The sequence below is a fragment of the Phoxinus phoxinus genome (genome assembly GCF_949152265.1).
Source record: "Phoxinus phoxinus genome assembly, chromosome: 6".
Classification (NCBI taxonomy): domain Eukaryota; kingdom Metazoa; phylum Chordata; class Actinopteri; order Cypriniformes; family Leuciscidae; genus Phoxinus; species Phoxinus phoxinus.
In genome coordinates this window covers 42,192,502-42,213,230 of record NC_136881.1, presented here as the reverse complement: position 1 = coordinate 42,213,230, position 20,729 = coordinate 42,192,502, and the positions used below count along the sequence as shown (strand labels likewise).

At 38.9% G+C, this 20,729-nt stretch overlaps 3 protein-coding genes and 1 long non-coding RNA gene across 4 annotated transcripts in view; all 4 read right to left on the bottom strand.

Moving 5' to 3' along the window:
* Positions 1 to 1,843: 1,843 nt before the first annotated feature.
* LOC306999718 (uncharacterized protein) lies at positions 1,844 to 19,031 on the bottom strand. The gene is made up of 3 exons (XM_079614618.1): positions 18,974 to 19,031; positions 2,667 to 2,716; positions 1,844 to 2,404 (listed from the first exon to the last, which is right to left on the bottom strand). The coding sequence occupies exon 3, from the start codon at positions 2,297 to 2,299 to the stop codon at positions 1,880 to 1,882; it is 420 nt and encodes a 139-aa protein (XP_079470744.1). The 5' UTR covers positions 2,300 to 2,404; positions 2,667 to 2,716; positions 18,974 to 19,031; the 3' UTR covers positions 1,844 to 1,879.
* LOC306999707 (uncharacterized protein) overlaps positions 8,746 to 20,729 on the bottom strand; it is a 55,834-nt gene continuing 43,850 nt past the window's right edge. The window contains exon 8 of the mRNA XM_079614604.1: positions 8,746 to 9,021. Within this exon, the coding sequence (XP_079470730.1) occupies positions 8,884 to 9,021 (138 nt within the window). The 3' untranslated portion in view covers positions 8,746 to 8,883. The remainder of the gene's footprint in view (positions 9,022 to 20,729) is intronic.
* LOC306999724 lies at positions 9,398 to 10,751 on the bottom strand. Its single transcript, XR_013797911.1, has 3 exons — positions 10,616 to 10,751; positions 9,834 to 9,911; positions 9,398 to 9,436 (listed from the first exon to the last, which is right to left on the bottom strand). It is a non-coding gene; the product is annotated as an uncharacterized lncRNA (long non-coding RNA).
* Positions 16,861 to 20,278, bottom strand: LOC306999713 (CMRF35-like molecule 7). Its single transcript, XM_079614611.1, has 4 exons — positions 20,110 to 20,278; positions 19,617 to 19,937; positions 19,225 to 19,329; positions 16,861 to 19,120 (listed from the first exon to the last, which is right to left on the bottom strand). The coding sequence occupies exons 1-4, from the start codon at positions 20,147 to 20,149 to the stop codon at positions 18,963 to 18,965; spliced, it is 624 nt and encodes a 207-aa protein (XP_079470737.1). The 5' UTR covers positions 20,150 to 20,278; the 3' UTR covers positions 16,861 to 18,962.

Genomic DNA, 20,729 nt, shown 5'->3' with positions numbered 1-20,729 from the left:
AAAAAATATATATATATATATTAGTAATTTGCCCAAACATGAAGGTTCACCTGCATTATGATTTTAATCAGGATCCTGTTATACACAGATGAGCCATTCGTCACAACACTGGGAAGCTCTTTATAGTTGTTTTGATGTGTTTTTAAGGGACCTGTTTCCCGCTCTGATTTTCATTGAATTATTCAAAGCACTTTTTCCGGCTCCTGTTTAATTATGCAAAATACATTGAGCCGTATCCCTGTAAACCCATTTGATAAGACTGATGCCTGCATTTCAAACAAATAATACACAAAAAAACACCCGTAATGAGTATAATATAACACAAAACTTGCAAAAAAACTGTAAACTTTCTCTGAACTTTAAAAGATCAACAAATGCTGAAGAAGGTCTCTATACTCCAGTGACTGATATTCGGCATCTGTTCCACAAAATTAAGCAGATGAGGGCTTGTTTCCTCATTTAAACCCTGAGCTAGCCGAAGTTTCTTCCTAAAATAAGGGATTGTTTTTGTCCTGTCTCTGTTGCATTGTGGGTTGAAATTCCACTCCATGAAGCTGCTCTGAGACACAGTCAGTAAAAACGTCATTACGGTCTCTTTGCTGTTGAGAAGATCATCGGATCATCTGGATTATCTGCAGAGGAGTAGATTGTTTAATCTGGTTTATGGTCCATCTTCTGTTGAATCTGGTTCATCTACTGTTGAATCTGGTTCATCTACTGTTGAATCTGGTTCATCTACTGTTGAATCTGGTTCATCTACTGTTGAATCTGGTTCATCTACTGTTGAATCTGGTTCATCTACTGTTGAATCTGGTTCATCTACTGTTGAATCTGGTTCATCTACTGTTGAATCTGGATTATCTGCAGTGGAGTAGATTGTTGAATCTGGTTCGTCTATTGTTGAATCTGGTTCATCTACTGTTGAATCTGGTTCATCTTCTGTTGAATCTGGATTATCTGCAGTGGAGTAGATTGTTGAATCTGGTTCGTCTATTGTTGAATCTGGTTCATCTACTGTTGAATCTGGTTCATCTACTGTTGAATCTGGTTCATCTACTGTTGAATCTGGTTCATCTACTGTTGAATCTGGTTTATCTGTTGGAACTGGTTTAATACTGTTAAATCTGGATTATCTGCAGTGGAGTAGATTGTTGAATCTGGTTCATCTACTGTTGAATCTGGTTCATCTTCTGTTGAATCTGGATTATCTGCAGTGGAGTAGATCATTGAATCTGGTTCATCTATTGTTGAATCTGGTTCATCTTCTGTTGAATCTGGATTATCTGCAGTGGAGTAGATCGTTGAATCCTGTTCAACTTCTGTTGAATCTGGTTTATTTACTGTTGGAACTGGTTTAATACTGTTAATTCTGGATTATCTGCAGTGGAGTAGATTGTTGAATCTGGTTCATCTTCTGTTGAATCTGGTTCATCTTCTGTTGAATCTGGTTCATCTTCTGTTGAATCTGGATTATCTGCAGTGGAGTAGATTGTTGAATCTGGTTCATCTACTATTGAATCTGGATTATCTGCAGTGGAGTAGATTGTTGAATCTGGTTCATCTACTGTTGGAACTGGTTTATCTACTGTTGAATCTGGATTATCTGCACTGGAGTAGATCGTTGAATCTGGTTCATCTACTGTTGAATCGGGTTCATCTTCTGTTGAATCTGGTTCATCTTCTGTTGAATCTGGTTCATCTACTGTTTAATCTGGTTCATCTACTGTTGAATCTGGTTCATCTTTTGTTGAATCTGGATTATCTGCAGTGGAGTAGATCGTTGAATCTGGTTCATCTTCTGTTGAATCTGGTTCATCTTCTGTTGAATCTGGTTCATCTTCTGTTGAATCTGGTTCATCTTCTGTTGAATCTGGTTCATCTACTGTTGAATCTGTTCATCTTTTGTTGAATCTGGATTATCTGCAGTGGAGTAGATCGTTGAATCTGGTTCATCTACTGTTGGAACTGGTTTATCTACTGTTGAATCTGGATTATCTGCACTGGAGTAGATCGTTGAATCTAGTTCATCTACTGTTGAATCTGGTTCATCTACTGTTGAATCTGGTTCATCTACTGTTGAATCTGGTTCATCTACTGTTGAATCTGGTTCATCTACTGTTGAATCTGGTTCATCTACTGTTGAATCTGGTTCATCTTTTGTTGAATCTGGATTATCTGCAGTGGAGCAGATTGTTGAATCTGGATTATATGCAGTCGAGTAGATTGTTGAATCTGGTTCAGCTATTGAAACTGGTTCATCTACTGTTAAATCTGGTTTATCTGCAGTGGAGTAGATCATTGGATCATCTGGACATTCTGCTGTAGTGTAGATAGTGGTGTTGTCTCTGTTCTTGCGCTGGAACTCGCTGATTTCCTGATAAGTATGTTCATTCCAGTCAATGTCCTGCAAAAGACTCATGTTATCTTCCAAACTCTTACACATTTGAACATTGCAGCATTACATGTTATCAAGAATCATGTTGAGTTTTAGATGCTGGTGAGCAGGAGAGAGATGTTCAGAGTCAGCAGCTCCAAACCACTGAGCAACAATCAGCTTTTACCAGCACAACCATTACAGCTGGTGTTAACAAGAGCTCACAGATATAAGATCATCATCTTCATCATCATCATCATCATCATCATCATCATCATCATCATGCACTCACCTCTGCAGTGATTTCTGCTCTTGTATTCAAAGGCAACAGCTCGACCGCGACTGTCAAAACACGAGGAGAAATAAAGTTACATTCAAACAGCAAACATTAGAAAGAGACGTGTGTGTACCTGTGTCTTTACATGAGCTCAATGACTGTCAACATCTTTTCCACAAGGTCAACCAGATGAAGACATGATTCCTTCATTTAAACCCTAATTTATACAAAGTTTCTTCAAAAACTCTGAGATAGTTTTCACTGCTCGCATAGTACACAGTCAACATGTTGATCTCACAGTGATCTCTCCATATGATCACAATGTGAGTTCACAGTTCACTAAAAGTGTAACCGCACAGCACTCTCTGTGTGCTCATATTATGGCCACACTGTGACTCACTCCAGCTAGAAAAGTTATTGGACTTGGACTACAACATTTGGACTAGTCACATTTTGATTGAAAATTAAAATTGGGTTGACGTCTAAACATTTAATATCAGACTCCAACTTCAGTAAACGACTCCACTATCAGATTTACTTCATATGTGTGGAAAAGTTATTATTGAGATTAACAGAGGTTTAGATGTTACTGATTTTTTTAAAATGATAGTTTGGTGATCAGTGTTAGTTAGTTTTCCTCAACTGTTTGTTATTGCAAAAACAGTAAGATAAAATGTGATCAGATGATGTCAGCTACTTGATGATGATGATGTTGATAATGATATACTGTAATCATCATGTAGTGCTCTGGTCAGCTAATCTCTTCTAGAGACCATCATGCGTGTTATTCATTTCATAGAATTGATAGTAATGTTTCTACAACATGACATCCAACAGTGATTAAATAACAAAATCTGTATAATAATAATAAAAAACCTAAACAATTTGTACTACTGATTCACTAAGACACACTCAAACCCAGGGGCGGACTTGGACCAAAAAGTGGCCCTGGACTTTCTGGCCCACAGCAGCCCGCCACATCCCACATCATAACACATTGGCACATTAATGTGCAGAATAGTTTTTAACACCACTTATAGCATAAAAATACAACACAATACAAAAATGAATGCTATTTAAACATATATATTAGGTCATATTTGTAAATCAAAGGGAAACAAACAGAAGAACATTAAGACACACAACATTATTAATATAAAACTATCCAGACAGCATCAGCCAGTCAGGGGAGCTAGAGCCGTCAGAGCTGCTGAACTCTTCGTGCCAAATATATGATCTGTTCATTTGAAGCATTTCACAGCATCTATACCTCTAATGCTTTTTTTCAATGACTAACTTTTCAGCTCCACCTTTTCTTTTCTTCCCCTTTTCATCCACGGACAATTGTTTGTAATTATCTTCTCAGAGAAATTCGATGTAACGGATCAATCTCTCTCTCTCTGTAAATTAGACGTGAAAGTGGGCTTGTTTCAAGATAGCAATGGAGTAGACCAAACTAATTAACAGGGAGGGAGGGCAATACACTCACATGCACACAAAACACACTCCTTCCCGGACATGCCTGCGCGATCACCTCACTCATACATTTGCGTAGAAAAGAAATGTAATATTATGATTCCCGCAAATTTTGCTCCAGATGGCCAGCCCGCCCCTGCTCAAACCTCAAGAATTAGCGTGGAAATCTCAATAACGGTGACTTGCTTTCATGCCGCAATGCATTCTGGGAGCCACTGATTAGTTTTTTATGATGCACCCAGAATGCATTGCGGTATTAAGCGTGTCACTGTTATTGAGATTCACGCGCTGGTTCTTGAGGTTTGTGTTTGTCTCAATGTAGGGGCTCAATATTTACAGTACACAGATTTCGTTTTTTTATGTGAAATACTCCAGATTTTCTGATGAGAAAACTGCAGGGTCTCATGCTATAGAAAAACTTCCCTCTAAAACTTTAGAATGTTAGGGGACAATGTTTTATCAATGTTATCACTAAACAAGGTTAAAATGCTTTTAGAGAGTGTTATCCTTTCTTTTAGGAGAACATTCTGGTAACAACAATAAAATTAGCTACAGAAAACATTAGAAGAACATTACACAATGCTCTCAAAACATTCATTTCCAGCTGGGATGAGCTCATATTGTGGCCGTAGGTTGAGCACACAGTGAGAGTGTGTGAGGTTACACTTTTACATCACTGTGAACTCAGATTGATGACGTCGTGACCACATGCTGACATCACTGTGAGATCAGCATGTTGACTGGGTATTTATAAGTAGCTGTAGCTTATATAAAAGCAATAGATGTCTATTTAGAGAGCAACTGTAAGTAAATGTGTGTGTCCAGTGCATCTAAATCTGACCGTGCTGGGAAACTCCTGCTTGTGTAACTCTTGGAGATTTCTTGCTTCTCTTCCTACACAACACCATCAGCGCCACGAGGAAGATGATCATGATGAAGACTAACCCAACACAGATGTAGACGACAGACCCTGAATGAGAGTCCTGACCTGTAACACACATTTAATGACCTTTAAACTGATATATAGAGGCATCACACTCAAATACTCAAGAAATAAGAGACATGAGCAGCAGAGAGACGAACTGACCAGCCGAGAAGTGATGATCTGTGTGCTTCATGCTGGACTGTAGACTCAGTTCTGGTGTTGTTTTTGAAGACGAGCTGATAGTGGAAACCTCAGTGGTCTTACTATCTGATGGAGGACAGAAAAAAAAATAAACTTAAAGTCAGTGTTTCTAAAACACTGACACTTGATTCAACTTAAAATAAATAAAAAATTATTTGTTCTATTGTCTTCTGTGCTTTATACGTGATTTTATAATGTATTAACTTTGCAACAATGAAACTGTTATTTCCCTGTTTATTAATGTGAAGCTGCTTTGAAACAATATTGTGGCCTCATTTTATTTGACGGACAATTTTCCTGTTCCCTTGTAGTTCATTTCTACTACAGGTACACTTCTAATACATATAATCACTTACCCAGTTTAACCAGTAACATAATCTCTGAATAGACATCAGCCAAAGTCCTCTCCACAGCACACCAGTATTGTCCTTCATCCTCTGTTCTCAGATCAGTGATGGTGACGGTGAAAACTCTGGCCGTCGTGTCGTCAGTCAGAGAGAATCTCTCGTCTTCAACTGGAGATCCTGATTTAACCATGATGATTTTATTAAACAATGAACACTCCCCTTTACAAAAATACTTTGAATATGTTTCATATCCAGATTGATATGAGCATCTGATGTCAACTCTCTCTCCTCTGTATCCAGTAAATGTCTGTGAATCTCCAACAACAACAGCTGAAAACACAGATATCATTATATAGAGCTGTTAGTGTGAGCAAGAGACATAAGCAGGCCAGAATAATAACTTACAGATATCATCATATGAGTCTGATGATCATGTGATAAAGAGGAAACACAAGAGAAGATGTCAAACTGTGTGTAAAAGAGCTGAGAGTCTCAAACTCACCTGTACAGATGCTGGAAAAGAGCAGCAGGACGTCCAACATGATGAAGTTTCACAAGCGTTTCGCTTCAATAAAAGAGCAAACTCTGTGTGACAAACGTTACTGTCGTTCTCTTCCGCACCGAGTGGACAATGTGTGTCAGCAACTAATCTTAACATTTCCTTCCCCTTCTGTATCTCTAACCACATCAAGCTCTACAGGACATCATAAAGAGACATCATTACTCTGACAAACACATCCTTTGCTTATATACTGATCTAAACAGCACAAAACGTAGTTTCGTTATGTCATTTTGAATCAATATCTAAGATAAGTTAGATAAGTAAGATAACTTTATTTTGTAATAAAACTAAGATAAGGTTATTATTTGTATATGTTTAGGTTTTGTAACTGGTCTCAGTTTCTTTTGAGTTTTAATCTTAATTTTTACCATCACTAGTTTTAAAAGATGGCCAAATAATCCTTTAAAAGGCTAAAACAGACAATATCTTGTAAATTTAAAATCTTAATTTAATGAGCAAACTGTGGTTCAGAATAGTCTCGTATGGAGTAGAACATCACATAACACACAGAACAGGTCATGCATTTATAAGAGGCTTGTCACCGGTTCACCATCTCTTTGCTGTCAGACTGAGTCGTTCAGATGGAGATTTGCTACATAAGAGACAGGAGTGTGTGTGTCTCTGTGTTTCACATCACCTGTGGAGGGCGCACTGTACAGCTCCTCACGGGTTGAATGTTTGACATTGTATAAATTATATTTGACTGAAATCCTTGTATTTAAATATTTTACCCATGTACCAACAATAAAACCGTTATATAAGAGTGACTGTAAATATCTATTTCAGATATGGTAGTGTCATATTTTGAGTTCTGAAGTTTGGATTAGGGTCATTGGGTTAGTGTTGTTACTAGAAACAACATTAGATGGAGAGGAGAAGAGGATAAACAGGGGAAAAGAAGGGAATTTACATTTTTATTCGCATTAACTGTAGATGAGGTGTACTAATTACAAAAAGGTCTTGAAACTTTTTTTTTTTAACTTTTTTTCATTTATATATATTTGTTGCAACACATTTTTTTTTTAGTAACACTAGAGTTTAACTTACTTGTTATGTGTTGCTGTTGCGTAGATCAGTTCTGTCCCGCTGTCCTGTGTTACTTCAGGAGACTTTATTTTGGCATAAATATCACTATCACTAATCAATATCGCTGTTTCTGCTCTTGAGTCTACGGCAGCCCGAAGAACCGTTCATATGAAAGTTATGGCACACAGATAGATAACGGTCTGAACAATAACCACATGTGAAATCTCTTACTCAAACCCTTCAGTGCCACTGTCTTCTCAAAGTTGTGCTTATGTTTATGCTAATAGCATTGAGATACAAGGGCTAGAATCAAAAAAAATTCTGCCATTCTGAATTTTCTGAAACCCTTTTTCTTTTAAGTCATATTTGTGGCCATTTTATGGCTTTATTGGCCCGGAAAGTATAGATCAGACAGGACATCATGGGGCGGAGAGAGAGGAACGAGATCGGAAAAGGATATCGGCTCCGACAATCCTACTCGTTCTTAACTTGTTGGAAACAGTTGCTCCAATTTTTAAAGTCAACTAGCCTAGATCGTCTTCAGACCGCGCTGGCAAAAAGTTATTAAAAACTTTTGACAGGCCAGACCGTACTTGTATGACGCTTCAACAAATCTGATGGCGAGTTTGCCGAAGTGGATGTGAGGCTGTCTCTGCAACACTTTGGAATATTAAGACAAAACTTGGCACACTTAATAGCCATCATAACCTCAGGGTACGTGAGGAGTTTCGGCACAGCGCCACCTAGTGTTGCCAAATAATGAAACATTTATATTTGTGCCTATAACTTCAGAATAGTTTGACCAAAAATCATAAAACTGATCTCTTTACATTCACTGTGTGGCATATCGAGTTGAATGAAACCCAATTTTCTCATGTCGACCATTTAGAATTTTGTAGAAATATGCTGTATTTTATGAAAGCAACAGCATATGGTTATGAAATGTAATACGTGTCATTAGCACAAGAGGAGCCTAAGAAGATTGGGATTATAACCACCTAGTGGTCAAAAAATGATCAAATTTACATATGTTTATAATCTTTGTAAATTTAGTTTGATGCTATAAATCTTACCTCTTTGTGTTCTTTGGGTCTTACAGAATCTAACGATAAACAGTTTTACAACACAAGACAATTAGCCTTTTTTCTGCACACCATTTTAAGCATTGCAAACTCCTGCTAACAAAATTTCACACAGATCATCTTAAAATTATGCAGGTAAAAAAAGTTATTAAAAACTTTTTAATATCGATCTTAAACCGATTTCAAATAACTCATTGTCACAGGTGATATAAAAGAGACACATATAGTGGTTTACATATAGCTACTAAATTTCACTGCTTGTACGTTTAAAAAAAAAAAAAAACTATTTTATTAAACTGTAGAAGACGTGGTCTAATTACAAATAACACTGAATTTAATACATTTTTTCATTATTTCCCTAATTGTAATTGTTAGTAACTTTCCTTGTGAGTTACATACAGAAGAATACTGATAAAAATTTGTTTTGTACAGAAAAGTGTGTCAAAATTGTTATATTTTACCAAATTCTGACAGTCTTTTTCATTTATGGTTGATCACTGAATATATCGGACCCTCGTTTGTTGAGATGTTTTGTGGATGAGTTGCTGTTACGTAGATCAGTTCTGTCCCGCTGTCCTGTGTTGCTTCAGGAGACTTTATATTAGCATAATAATCACCTCGCTGTATCTGTCACCTGATTGGTCGAGTGGGTGTGACTGGGGTTTGAATCAGGCTGCTGATTGGTTGCTGTGGCGTAAACAGTAGAGACTTTTGGGGGGGTGTTGAGGTGTGACGCAGGAGTCTGATTGGATGAAGATGCAGGCGTCTGATTGGATGACGATGTTACCATGGCGACATCTGTGCTTGGAATCTCTTCATATATGTGGTCAGTCTGAAAAACAACACATACATCAATAATTTAATAGTTTACATGGATTAAACACTGTTGGTCAATAAATAATCATTTAATGTCTGATCTTCTACAGGTAAAGATTTGAACACTCACCTCTGTATTGGGCTGCACATTCTGCTGAAATAAAGCTGTTTAAAACCAGACAAAAGTCAATTCACACACAAAAAAAAATAATATAATAATAATACTCACAAACAAACTGTTACCTGTCCCAGATTTCCTCTTCCTCTTCTTCAGGATCCAGAACACAGAGTCAGAACCAGCAGAACCGAACCCAGACCGCCAGCAACAGAAGCCAGATCTGAACCCAACGCTAAACACATGATATTTACATGATGACACACTGATTCTGATTATACTGGACAATCAACAACAGATATTAATCATTTTGATTATTGTACTATTAAAGATATTGTAATATTGTAAATATACAGTGGTTAGTGTAACTGAAGTGAAACTGCAATGGTGAACCTCAACTCTTCAGAAGGAAACGCTTCTCTTTACGGTTGATGTCAAACCAAATTAACCACAATAAATCTGATATGTGCATCATTCATATTTATACAGTAGATGAAATGTGTCTCAACAAATAAATAAGCAAAATTTCAAATTTCATTTTCAATTAAAAAAATTCTCAAAGCAATTTTCTTTCAAAGAGTGATCATGTGATCAGAGAGTTGCATTGTGGGTAGTGTAGTTTGTGTGCTTACAAGTGTGTGTCTGATAGAGTTGAACTGTAGTATTTCCTGTTGTTGTTCTTGTTGTTTCAGTTTCTGTGTGACGAGTCGCTGACAGAGAGAAACACAGTGACTGTGAATGTGCCGCTCATGAAGTGATATAATAACACATAATAATAATAATCATGCAGTGATATAATAACACATAATAATAATATTAATGCAGTGATATAATAACACATAATAATAATAGAAAAACACACATAACACTGTTTGCTATTGCTGCATATGAACACATGTTGTGTTTTCTGTTCACATCACTGAACACTGATAATCACATTATATTAGTGTTCGTTTAGAAGACACTTTATCATCTGAACAGATACAGAGTCACTGTGGATAAAACACTCAAACATGTAAAGCTGGACTCATGTTATTAATGTCATAATGAGATGATTTTACACAGAAACTGCAGAACAAAGACGGCGGTAAAGAAAACACACTGTCTGTAAAATGACGCGTCGAACATTCAGTTGTTGTACAAGATTGATTCATGTGTTGAGGAACATCACAACCTCTAAACGTTCAATGTGAAGCAATTTTTGTTTATTTTTCACAGAAGCTTTGATGAAATTCATGAATGGATCATTAAAATTGTGTATAGAAGCTTTTTGTTATCTCTGTATTCAGTAAAATCACAGTAACTTTACATGAACAATATTTTCATCAAAACACATGAGTGCAGATATCTCTGTGTGTGTGTGTAGATGTCAGTGTGTGTGTGTGTGTGTGTGTGTGTGTGTGTGTGTGTGTACCTGTGCTGGTGTGTTCAGTGCTGCTGTTTGTATATGGACTAATGCTGGATGTTGAGATCTGGACACGTGTTGTTATCACCGGAGCTGAGAAATGAAGAAGAGACGTCAAGCCGTAACAAATATATTTAGAGTAGATAGCTTTTGTATTGTCATAAATTTTTTAGTGCACATGTGAACAAAATTCCACTCCACTGGCTCATAAAATATAAAAATATAATAAAAAAATGCAACAACGTGAAACACTTCAGTATTGAATATCAGCACCTCTGATCACAATAAGCTCCACTTGTTTGTAGTTTTCAGCTCCAGCTCTACAGCCGTACGGTCCAGCATCTTCCATCTTCAGGTCACTGATGGTCACTGTAAATGATCTGGTCTGACGATTATCCTTCAGTGAGAATCTGCCACTGACCTTTTTTTCCAGCAGATTGTAGTATAAGGACTCTCTTTCTGAAAGGTCCTCTGTAGAAGAATTTGTAATATTCTTTATATCCTTTTGGATAAGAGCACGTAATGTTCACTCGTTCTCCTTCTGTTCCTCTCACTGTAATGTTCACAGACAGTGAACTGCTCACCACACACACACACACGCACACGCACACGCACACACGCACACACACACACGCACACACACACACACAGCTTTACTCATGCACTGATAACATACACCATAATATTATATAATAAACATGTTTAGTAGAGATCTTCAGCTCTTACCCGTCAGCAGAAACACACACACACACACACACACACACACAAGCTTTCATTTCTATCCTTGTGGGGACATTCCATAGGCGTAATGGTTTTTATACTGTACAAACTGTATATTCTATCCCCTTACACTGCCCCTATCCCTAAACCTACCCATCACACACACACACACACACACACTGCCCCTATCCCTAAACCTACCCCTTACAGGAGACATTCTGCATTTTTACATTTTCAAAAATATATAATTTAGTATGTTTATTAACCCATTCCCCTCATGGGGACCGCTGGCTGGTCCCCACAATGGAGGTGATCTCAGGTTTTACTATCCTTGTGGGGACATTCGGTTCCCACAATGCATAATAAACCAAGCCCACACACACACACACACACACACAAGGGTGTTTTGCTATCCTTGTGAGGACATTCCATAGGCGTAATGGTTTTTATACTGTACAAACTGTATATTCTATCCCCTTACACTGCCCCTATCCCTAAACCTGCCCATCACACACACACACACACACACACTGCCCCTATCCCTAAACCTACCCATCACAGGAGACATTCTGCATTTTTACATTTTCGAAAAAATATAATTTAGTATGTTTATTAACCCGTTCCCCTCATGGGGACCGCTGGCTGGTCCCCACAATGGAGGTGATTTCAGGTTTTACTATCCTTGTGGGGACATTTGGTTCCCACAATGTAATATAAACAAAAGCACACACACACACACACACACACACACACACACAGTTCTTCAGCTCTTACCCGTCAGCAGAAACACACACATATTTACCCCATTAACCCCTGCTGGTAGATCTCATATTAACCCCATTAACACTGGAGAAGTGGATCTGACTCACATGTTTTGGTCGTGCCCCACTCTCACTGTTTACTGGTCAACCATATTTGATACACGCTCTAAAGTATGTAAAGTACAACTGAAGCCATGTGCTGAATTTGCTATAGTTGGTGCTCCAGGTGATGAATCGAATCTGACTCAAAGTCAAATAAACATTATTGCTTTTGCATCCTTATTGGCTCGCATAAGGGTGAGATTACATTGGAAATCTACAAACCCACCTAAAGCATCGCATTGGCTTCAGGATTTGATGTTATACCTACACTTGGAAAAGATGAAATATTCAAGAGGTTCCCATAAATTATCTTATGTCTAGCAACCCTTATTATCCTATTTTTCTGCAATAAATGTATTTCCTGGGGAGTAGTGGGATTTACATTGGTATTGTAACTTTTTCTCTTACACACACCTCTCTATATGACAATCTTGTACATGTGCTCCTGGTGTTTTTCCAGGTATTTACATGTGTAAATATGTAGGGCTTGTGTTTATTGTGGTAAAATGCAGTTTAATTTTTATAGCACTTAAGTGTAGCTGTCCATAGAGGCAGTTTCGATTTTCTCCCATTTTCGGATTATTTGCTTTGCCTGTGTTAATTGCTTGGACTAGCAGCAACTGTAGAACAGATATAAAGGCTAGGAGAATCAGAACAGTGCAGGACAAGCGTCAGTCTGCGTGAAGAACAAGAGCGCGCAAGAGGTTTTTTCTTAATATTCAGTTCTCTTGTTGTTTAGTGTATTATTTTCCAGAAAGTAGGGCTATTTTCGATTCTGTGGTTACTTGTACATTTTTACCTTCAAACAAATCTGTATTTTAATTAGACGCGTGACTACTTTATATAACAGCCACGTCTGAAAAGTGGGCTATTGCAGTTTAATTTTTATAGCACTTAAGTGTAGCTGTTCATAGAGGCAGTTTCGATTTTCTCCCATTTTCGGATTATTTGCTTTGCCTGTGTTAATTGCTTGGACTAGCAGCTGTCCTCACTCAGGCGTTGAAAGCACTATATTTCTGTAGTGTGCGCGCTGTCGCGCAAGCGTTCAGCTCTCCTCGTGTGAAGACCGACTCGGGTAAAGACCATCGACTCTACCTGCGCGACTCCACCGAGCAAGGACACCTACAAGGCACTTAAGTATCCTATTCTCCCTCTTCCTTTCACACTGGTATAGTATTTCCCTACTAAATATGTGCTTTCAATACATTCCTGTTGTCTCTCGACGACGCTCTCCCATCACGCACAGAAGGCAGCGCAATACTGCTAATCTGCGTCCCATTCTCTCATCCTCTCACACACCTCTCTCTATTTCTATGGGTCTATGGAATTGTCAGTCAGCAGTCAACAAAGCTGACTTCATTCCAGCCTTTGCATCTCACTCTACTCTTAATATTTTAGGCTTAACTGAGACCTGGATTCGTCCAGAAGACTCAGCAACCCCGACTGCTCTCTCGAACAACTTCTCCTTCTCTCACACTCCTCGCCAGTCTGGGAGGGGTGGGGGCACAGGTCTTCTCATTTCTAACAATTGGAATTACTCAACTCTCTCCTCTCTCTGCAATAACTACTCGTTTGAATATCATGCTATTACACTTACATCTCCCATTAAGATCCATATTGTAGTCATATATCACCCCCCAGGTCAACTGGGAAGCTTTGTAGAGGAGCTGGATGTGCTGCTGTCTTCTTTCCCTGAGGATGGCACCCCACTTGTAGTCTTTGGTGATTTCAACATTCATCTAGAGAAGCCGAATGCAAGAGACTTCATCGCTCTCCTAGCCTCATTCGATCTCAAACGGCTCATCGCCTCAGGTACTCACAAATCAGGCAACCAACTGGACCTGGTTTACACACGCAACTGCATCACAGACAGCATTTTGGTGAAACCTCTCCATGTTTCTGATCATTTCCTCATTACATTCAATCTACAACTCACTACCCATGCTCCACCAACCCCCCTACCAGTTACTTTCAGACGAAACCTGCGCTCACTCTCTCCCTCCCATCTCTCCTCTGCTGTGTCATCTTCTCTTCCCTCACACTCACACTTCTCATCTCTGGATGTTAATACCGCAACAGATACTTTATGCTCCACTTTAACTTCTTCTTTAGACAATATCTGCCCTATCTCCTCCAGGCCAGCACGTACTACTCCCTCTAACCCCTGGTTATCTGAGGTTCTTCGTGAACACCGGACTAAACTCAGGGCAACAGAGAGGAAATGGCGCAAATCAAAAGACACAACTGACCTTAGTATGTATCAATCTCTGCTCTCTTCCTTTTCTGCTGATGTTCATGCTGCAAAATCTTCTTATTTTCACAACAAGATCAACAGCACCGCTAACACACGAACTCTTTTCAAGACATTCAACTCTCTCCTCTGTCCACCTCCACCACCACCCACCTCCTCTTTAACTGCTGATGATTTTGCTAACTTCTTCACCAACAAAACAACAACTATCAGCAATCAGTTCTCAGCTCCACACACACATGAACCTAGTCCAACCCCTCCCACTCCCAAACACATTCTCTCCTCATTCTCTCCACTAACCGAGGAAGAAGTATCTAAACTTCTCCTCTCCAGTCACCCCACCACCTGCCCTCTAGATCCCATCCCCTCACACCTTCTACAAGCCATTTCTCCCACACTTCTACCAGCACTCACACACATCATCAACTCATCCCTCCACACTGGCACTTTTCCTACAGCATTCAAGCAGGCTCGGGTAACTCCACTGCTTAAGAAACCCACATTAAACACATCACTCTTAGAGAATTACAGACCTGTCTCTCTCCTACCACTCATTGCGAAAACACTTAAACGAGTTGCCTTCAACCAAGTAACATCCTTCCTCTCTCTGACCAACCAACTAGACGTAAACCAATCTGGCTTCAAGAAAGGGCATTCAACCTAGACTGCATTGCTGTCAGTCACAGAAGCCCTACGGATCGCAAAAGCTGCCTCCAAATCATCAGTTCTCATTCTCCTGGATCTGTCTGCTGCATTCAACACTGTGAATCATCAGATCCTCCTGTCCACCCTCTCATCACTGGGCATCACAGGAACTCCTCTCCACTGGTTTGAGTCCTATCTCACAGGTAGGTCCTTCAGGGTCGCATGGAGTGGCGAGGTATCCAAAGCACATCAACTGACTACAGGGGTTCCTCAGGGTTCAGTTCTTGGACCGCTCCTCTTCTCCATTTACACCACATCACTGGGACCCATCATACAGGCACATGGCTTCTCTTACCATTGCTATGCTGATGACACCCAGCTCTACCTCTCATTTCAACCTGATGATCCCACAGTAGCTGCACGCATCTCAAGCTGCCTGGCGGACATCTCGGCATGGATGAAGGAACATCACCTGCAGCTCAACCTGGCAAAGACTGAGCTTCTCGTCCTCCCTGCCAACTTCACTATCCAGCTAGATTCAACTTTATTCACCCCATCAAGGTCGGTCAGAAACCTTGGAGTAACATTTGATGAGCATCTGACCTTCACAGACCACATCACAAAGACAGCTCGATCATGCAGGTTTGCACTGCACAACATCAGGAAGATCAGGCCCTTCCTGACTGAGCGTGCAACACAACTTCTCGCCCAGGCCTTGGTTATCTCTAGGCTTGATTACTGCAATGCTCTTCTGGCTGGTCTTCCATCATGTGCAATTAAACCTCTACAAATGATCCAGAATGCTGCAGCCCGTCTTGTCTTCAACGAGCCCAAAAGGGCCCACGTCACTCCTCTGTTCATCTCTCTGCACTGGCTACCACTCGCTGCTCGCATCAAGTTCAAGGCAGTGACGCTCGCTTACAGATCGACCACAGGCTCAGCTTCCTTCTACTTTCACTCGCTCCTACGAGTCTACATCCCTACCAGAAGCCTGCGATCGGTCAATGAGCGACGGCTCGTGGTACCATCACAGAGAGCCACAAAATCACTCTCCAGAACATTCTCATTCACGGTTCCTTGCTGGTGGAATGATCTCCCTACCCTCATCCGGAATGCAGAATCCCTGACCACATTCAAAAGACAACTGAAAACTAATCTCTTCCGTGAGCACTTGACATAAAAAAAAAAAAAAAAAAAAAAAACCTCTCCTTTACCCTCCCTTGTTTTGGCTTATGCTACTCTGAGCAATGGCAGAACTTTGTATTTTGAGCACTTCTTGCGTTATTTTTTGCCTCTTCGCGATGACTCGCTTGCTGTAGTCCTCAGTTGTAAGTCGCTTTGGATAAAGGCGTCTGCTAAATGACTAAATGTAAATGTATAATTGTTACACCTTTGATTCTGGTGTCCAACTGTTTTTCTCTCTCCTTTTTTTTTTTTTTTAAATTAATGAATTTATTTATATTTAAACATTGTCATTGTTTAACTGTTGCATAGTTTTATTATTTTAATTTAATATTGTATCATTATTATTACTATTATTATTATTATTATTATTTAGCATCATCATTTGTACTAATATTGTTTAATTAACATCATCTAAGGCAGGTTGTTCTGGGTTGGTTGGGGAGGGATTGAAAATTTAAAAAATACAATCTCTGTACAAACAATAGCATTTGCCTTTGAAATAAAAAAAAACAACAACAAACAAACTGTGGAACAGAAGCTAAAATATATAAAATATATATATATATATATTAGTAATTTGCCCAAACATGAAGGTTCACCTGCATTATGATTTTAATCAGGATCCTGTTATACACAGATGAGCCATTCGTCACAACACTGGGAAGCTCTTTATATTTGTTTTGATGTGTTTTTAAGGGACCTGTTTCCCGCTCTGATTTTCATTGAATTATTCAAAGCACTTTTTCCGGCTCCTGTTTAATTATGCAAAATACATTGAGCCGTATCCCTGTAAACCCATTTGATAAGACTGATGCCTGCATTTCAAACAAATAATACACAAAAAAACACCCGTAATGAGTATAATATAACACAAAACTTGCAAAAAAACTGTAAACTTTCTCTGAACTTTAAAAGATCAACAAATGCTGAAGAAGGTCTCTATACTCCAGTGACTGATATTCGGCATCTGTTCCACAAAATTAAGCAGATGAGGGCTTGTTTCCTCATTTAAACCCTGAGCTAGCCGAAGTTTCTTCCTAAAATAAGGGATTGTTTTTGTCCTGTCTCTGTTGCATTGTGGGTTGAAATTCCACTCCATGAAGCTGCTCTGAGACACAGTCAGTAAAAACGTCATTACGGTCTCTTTGCTGTTGAGAAGATCATCGGATCATCTGGATTATCTGCAGAGGAGTAGATTGTTTAATCTGGTTTATGGTCCATCTTCTGTTGAATCTGGTTCATCTACTGTTGAATCTGGTTCATCTACTGTTGAATCTGGTTCATCTACTGTTGAATCTGTTCATCTACTGTTGGAACTGGTTTAATACTGTTAAATCTGGATTATCTGCAGTAGAATAGATTGTTGAATCTGGTTCGTCTATTGTTGAATCTGGTTCATCTACTGTTGAATCTGGTTCATCTGTTGAATCTGGATTATCTGCAGTGGAGTAGATTGTTGAATCTGGTTCGTCTATTGTTGAATCTGGTTCATCTACTGTTGAATCTGGTTCATCTACTGTTGAATCTGGTTCATCTACTGTTGAATCTGGTTCATCTACTGTTGAATCTGGTTTATCTGTTGGAACTGGTTTAATACTGTTAAATCTGGATTATCTGCAGTGGAGTAGATTGTTGAATCTGGTTCATCTACTGTTGAATCTGGTTCATCTTCTGTTGAATCTGGATTATCTGCAGTGGAGTAGATCATTGAATCTGGTTCATCTATTGTTGAATCTGGTTCATCTTCTGTTGAATCTGGATTATCTGCAGTGGAGTAGATCGTTGAATCCTGTTCAACTTCTGTTGAATCTGGTTTATTTACTGTTGGAACTGGTTTAATACTGTTAATTCTGGATTATCTGCAGTGGAGTAGATTTTTGAATCTGGTTCATCTTCTGTTGAATCTGGTTCATCTTCTGTTGAATCTGGTTCATCTTCTGTTGAATCTGGATTATCTGCAGTGGAGTAGATTGTTGAATCTGGTTCATCTACTATTGAATCTGGATTATCTGCAGTGGAGTAGATTGTTGAATCTGGTTCATCTACTGTTGGAACTGGTTTATCTACTGTTGAATCTGGATTATCTGCACTGGAGTAGATCGTTGAATCTGGTTCATCTACTGTTGAATCGGGTTCATCTTCTGTTGAATCTGGTTCATCTACTGTTTAATCTGGTTCATCTACTGTTGAATCTGGTTCATCTTTTGTTGAATCTGGATTATCTGCAGTGGAGTAGATCGTTGAATCTGGTTCATCTTCTGTTGAATCTGGTTCATCTACTGTTGAATCTGTTCATCTTTTGTTGAATCTGGATTATCTGCAGTGGAGTAGATCGTTGAATCTGGTTCATCTACTGTTGGAACTGGTTTATCTACTGTTGAATCTGGATTATCTGCACTGGAGTAAATCGTTGAATCTAGTTCATCTACTGTTGAATCTGGTTCAGCTACTGTTGAATCTGGTTCATCTTTTGTTGAATCTGGATTATCTGCAGTGGAGTAGATCGTTGAATCTGGTTCATCTACTGTTGGAACTGGTTTCACTGTGAACTCAGATTGATGACGTCGTGAGCACATGATGACATCACTGTGAGATCAGCATGTTGACTGGGTATAACTGGCTGTAGCCTATATAAAAGCAATAGATGTCTATTTAGAGAGCAACTGTAAGTAAATGTGTGTGTCCAGTGCATCTAAATCTGACCGTGCTGGGAAAGTCCTGCTTGTGTAACTCTTGGAGATTTCTTGCTTCTCTTCCTACACAACACCATCAGCGCCACGAGGAAGATGATCATGATGAAGACTAACCCAACACAGATATAGACGACAGACCCTGAATGAGAGTCCTGACCTGTAACACACAGTTAATGTCCTTTAAACTGATATATAGAGTTGCATCACACTCAAATACTCAAGAAATAAGAGACATAAAGAGCGGCAGAGAGACGAACTGACCAGCCGAGAAGTGATGATCTGTGTGCTTCATGCTGGACTGTAGACTCAGTTCTGGTGTTGTTTTTGAAGACGAGCTGATAGTTGAAACCTCAGTGGTCTTATTATCTGATGAGGACAGTACAAAATCTACTTAAAGTCAGTGTTTCTAAAACACGGACACTTGATTCAACTTAAAATAAATAAACAATAATTTGTTCTATTGCCTTCTGTGCTTCATAAGTGATTTTATAATGTATTAACTTTGCAACAATGAAACTGTTATTTCCCTGTTTATTAATGTGAAGCTGCTTTGAAACAATATTGTGGCCTCATTTTATTTGATGGCCAATTTTCCTGTTCCCTTGTAGTTCATTTCTACTACAGGTACACTTTTAATACATATAATCCCTTACCCATTTTAACCAGCAACATAATCTCTGAATAGCCATCATAAATCCTCCCCTCCACACCACACCAGTATTGTCCTTCATCCTCTGTTCTCAGATCAGTGATGGTGACGGTGAAAACTCTGGCCGTCGTGTCGTCAGTCAGAGAGAATCTCTCGTCTTTAGCTGGAGATCCTGATTTAACCATGATGTTTTTATTTCCATAGTTGCACCCCCCTTTACAAAAATACTTTGAATATGTTTCATATCCAGAATCATATGAGCATCTGATGTCAACTCTCTCTCCTCTGTATCCAGTAATATACTCTGGAGCTCCAGCAACAACAGCTGAAAACACAGATATCATTATATAGAGCTGTTAGTGTGAGCAAGAGACATAAGCAGGCCAGAATAATAACTTACAGATATCATCATATGAGTCTGATGATCATGTGATAAAGAGGAAACACAAGAGAAGATGTCAAACTGTGTGTAAAAGAGCTGAGAGTCTCAAACTCACCTGTACAGATGCTGGAAAAGAGCAGCAGGACGTCCAACATGATGAAGTTTCACAAGCGTTTCGCTTCAATAAAAGAGCAAACTCTGCGTGACAAACTTTACTGTCGTTCTCTTCCGCACTGAGAGAACAATGTGCGTCAGCAACTGAAATATATATATTTCCTTCCCCTTTCTGTCTGTCTAAACCACATCCAGCTCTACAGGACATCATAAAGAGACATCATTACTCTGACAAACACATGCTTTGCTTATATACTGATCTAAACAGCACAATACTTAGTTTCGTTATATCAATGTCATTTTTTATCAATATCAAAACTAAGATAAGGTTATTATTTGTATATGTTTAGGTTTTGTAACTGGTCTCAGTTTCTTTTGAGTTTTAATCTTCATTTTTACCATCACTAGTTTTAAAAGATGGCCAAATAATCCTTTAAAAGGCTAAAACAGACAATATCTTGTAAATTTAAAATCTTAATTTAATGAGCAAACTGTGGTTCAGAATAGTCTCGTATGGAGTAGAACATCACATAACACACAGAACAGGTCATGCATTTATAAGAGGCTTGTCACCGGTTCACCATCTCTTTGCTGTCAGACTGAGTCGTTCAGATGGAGATT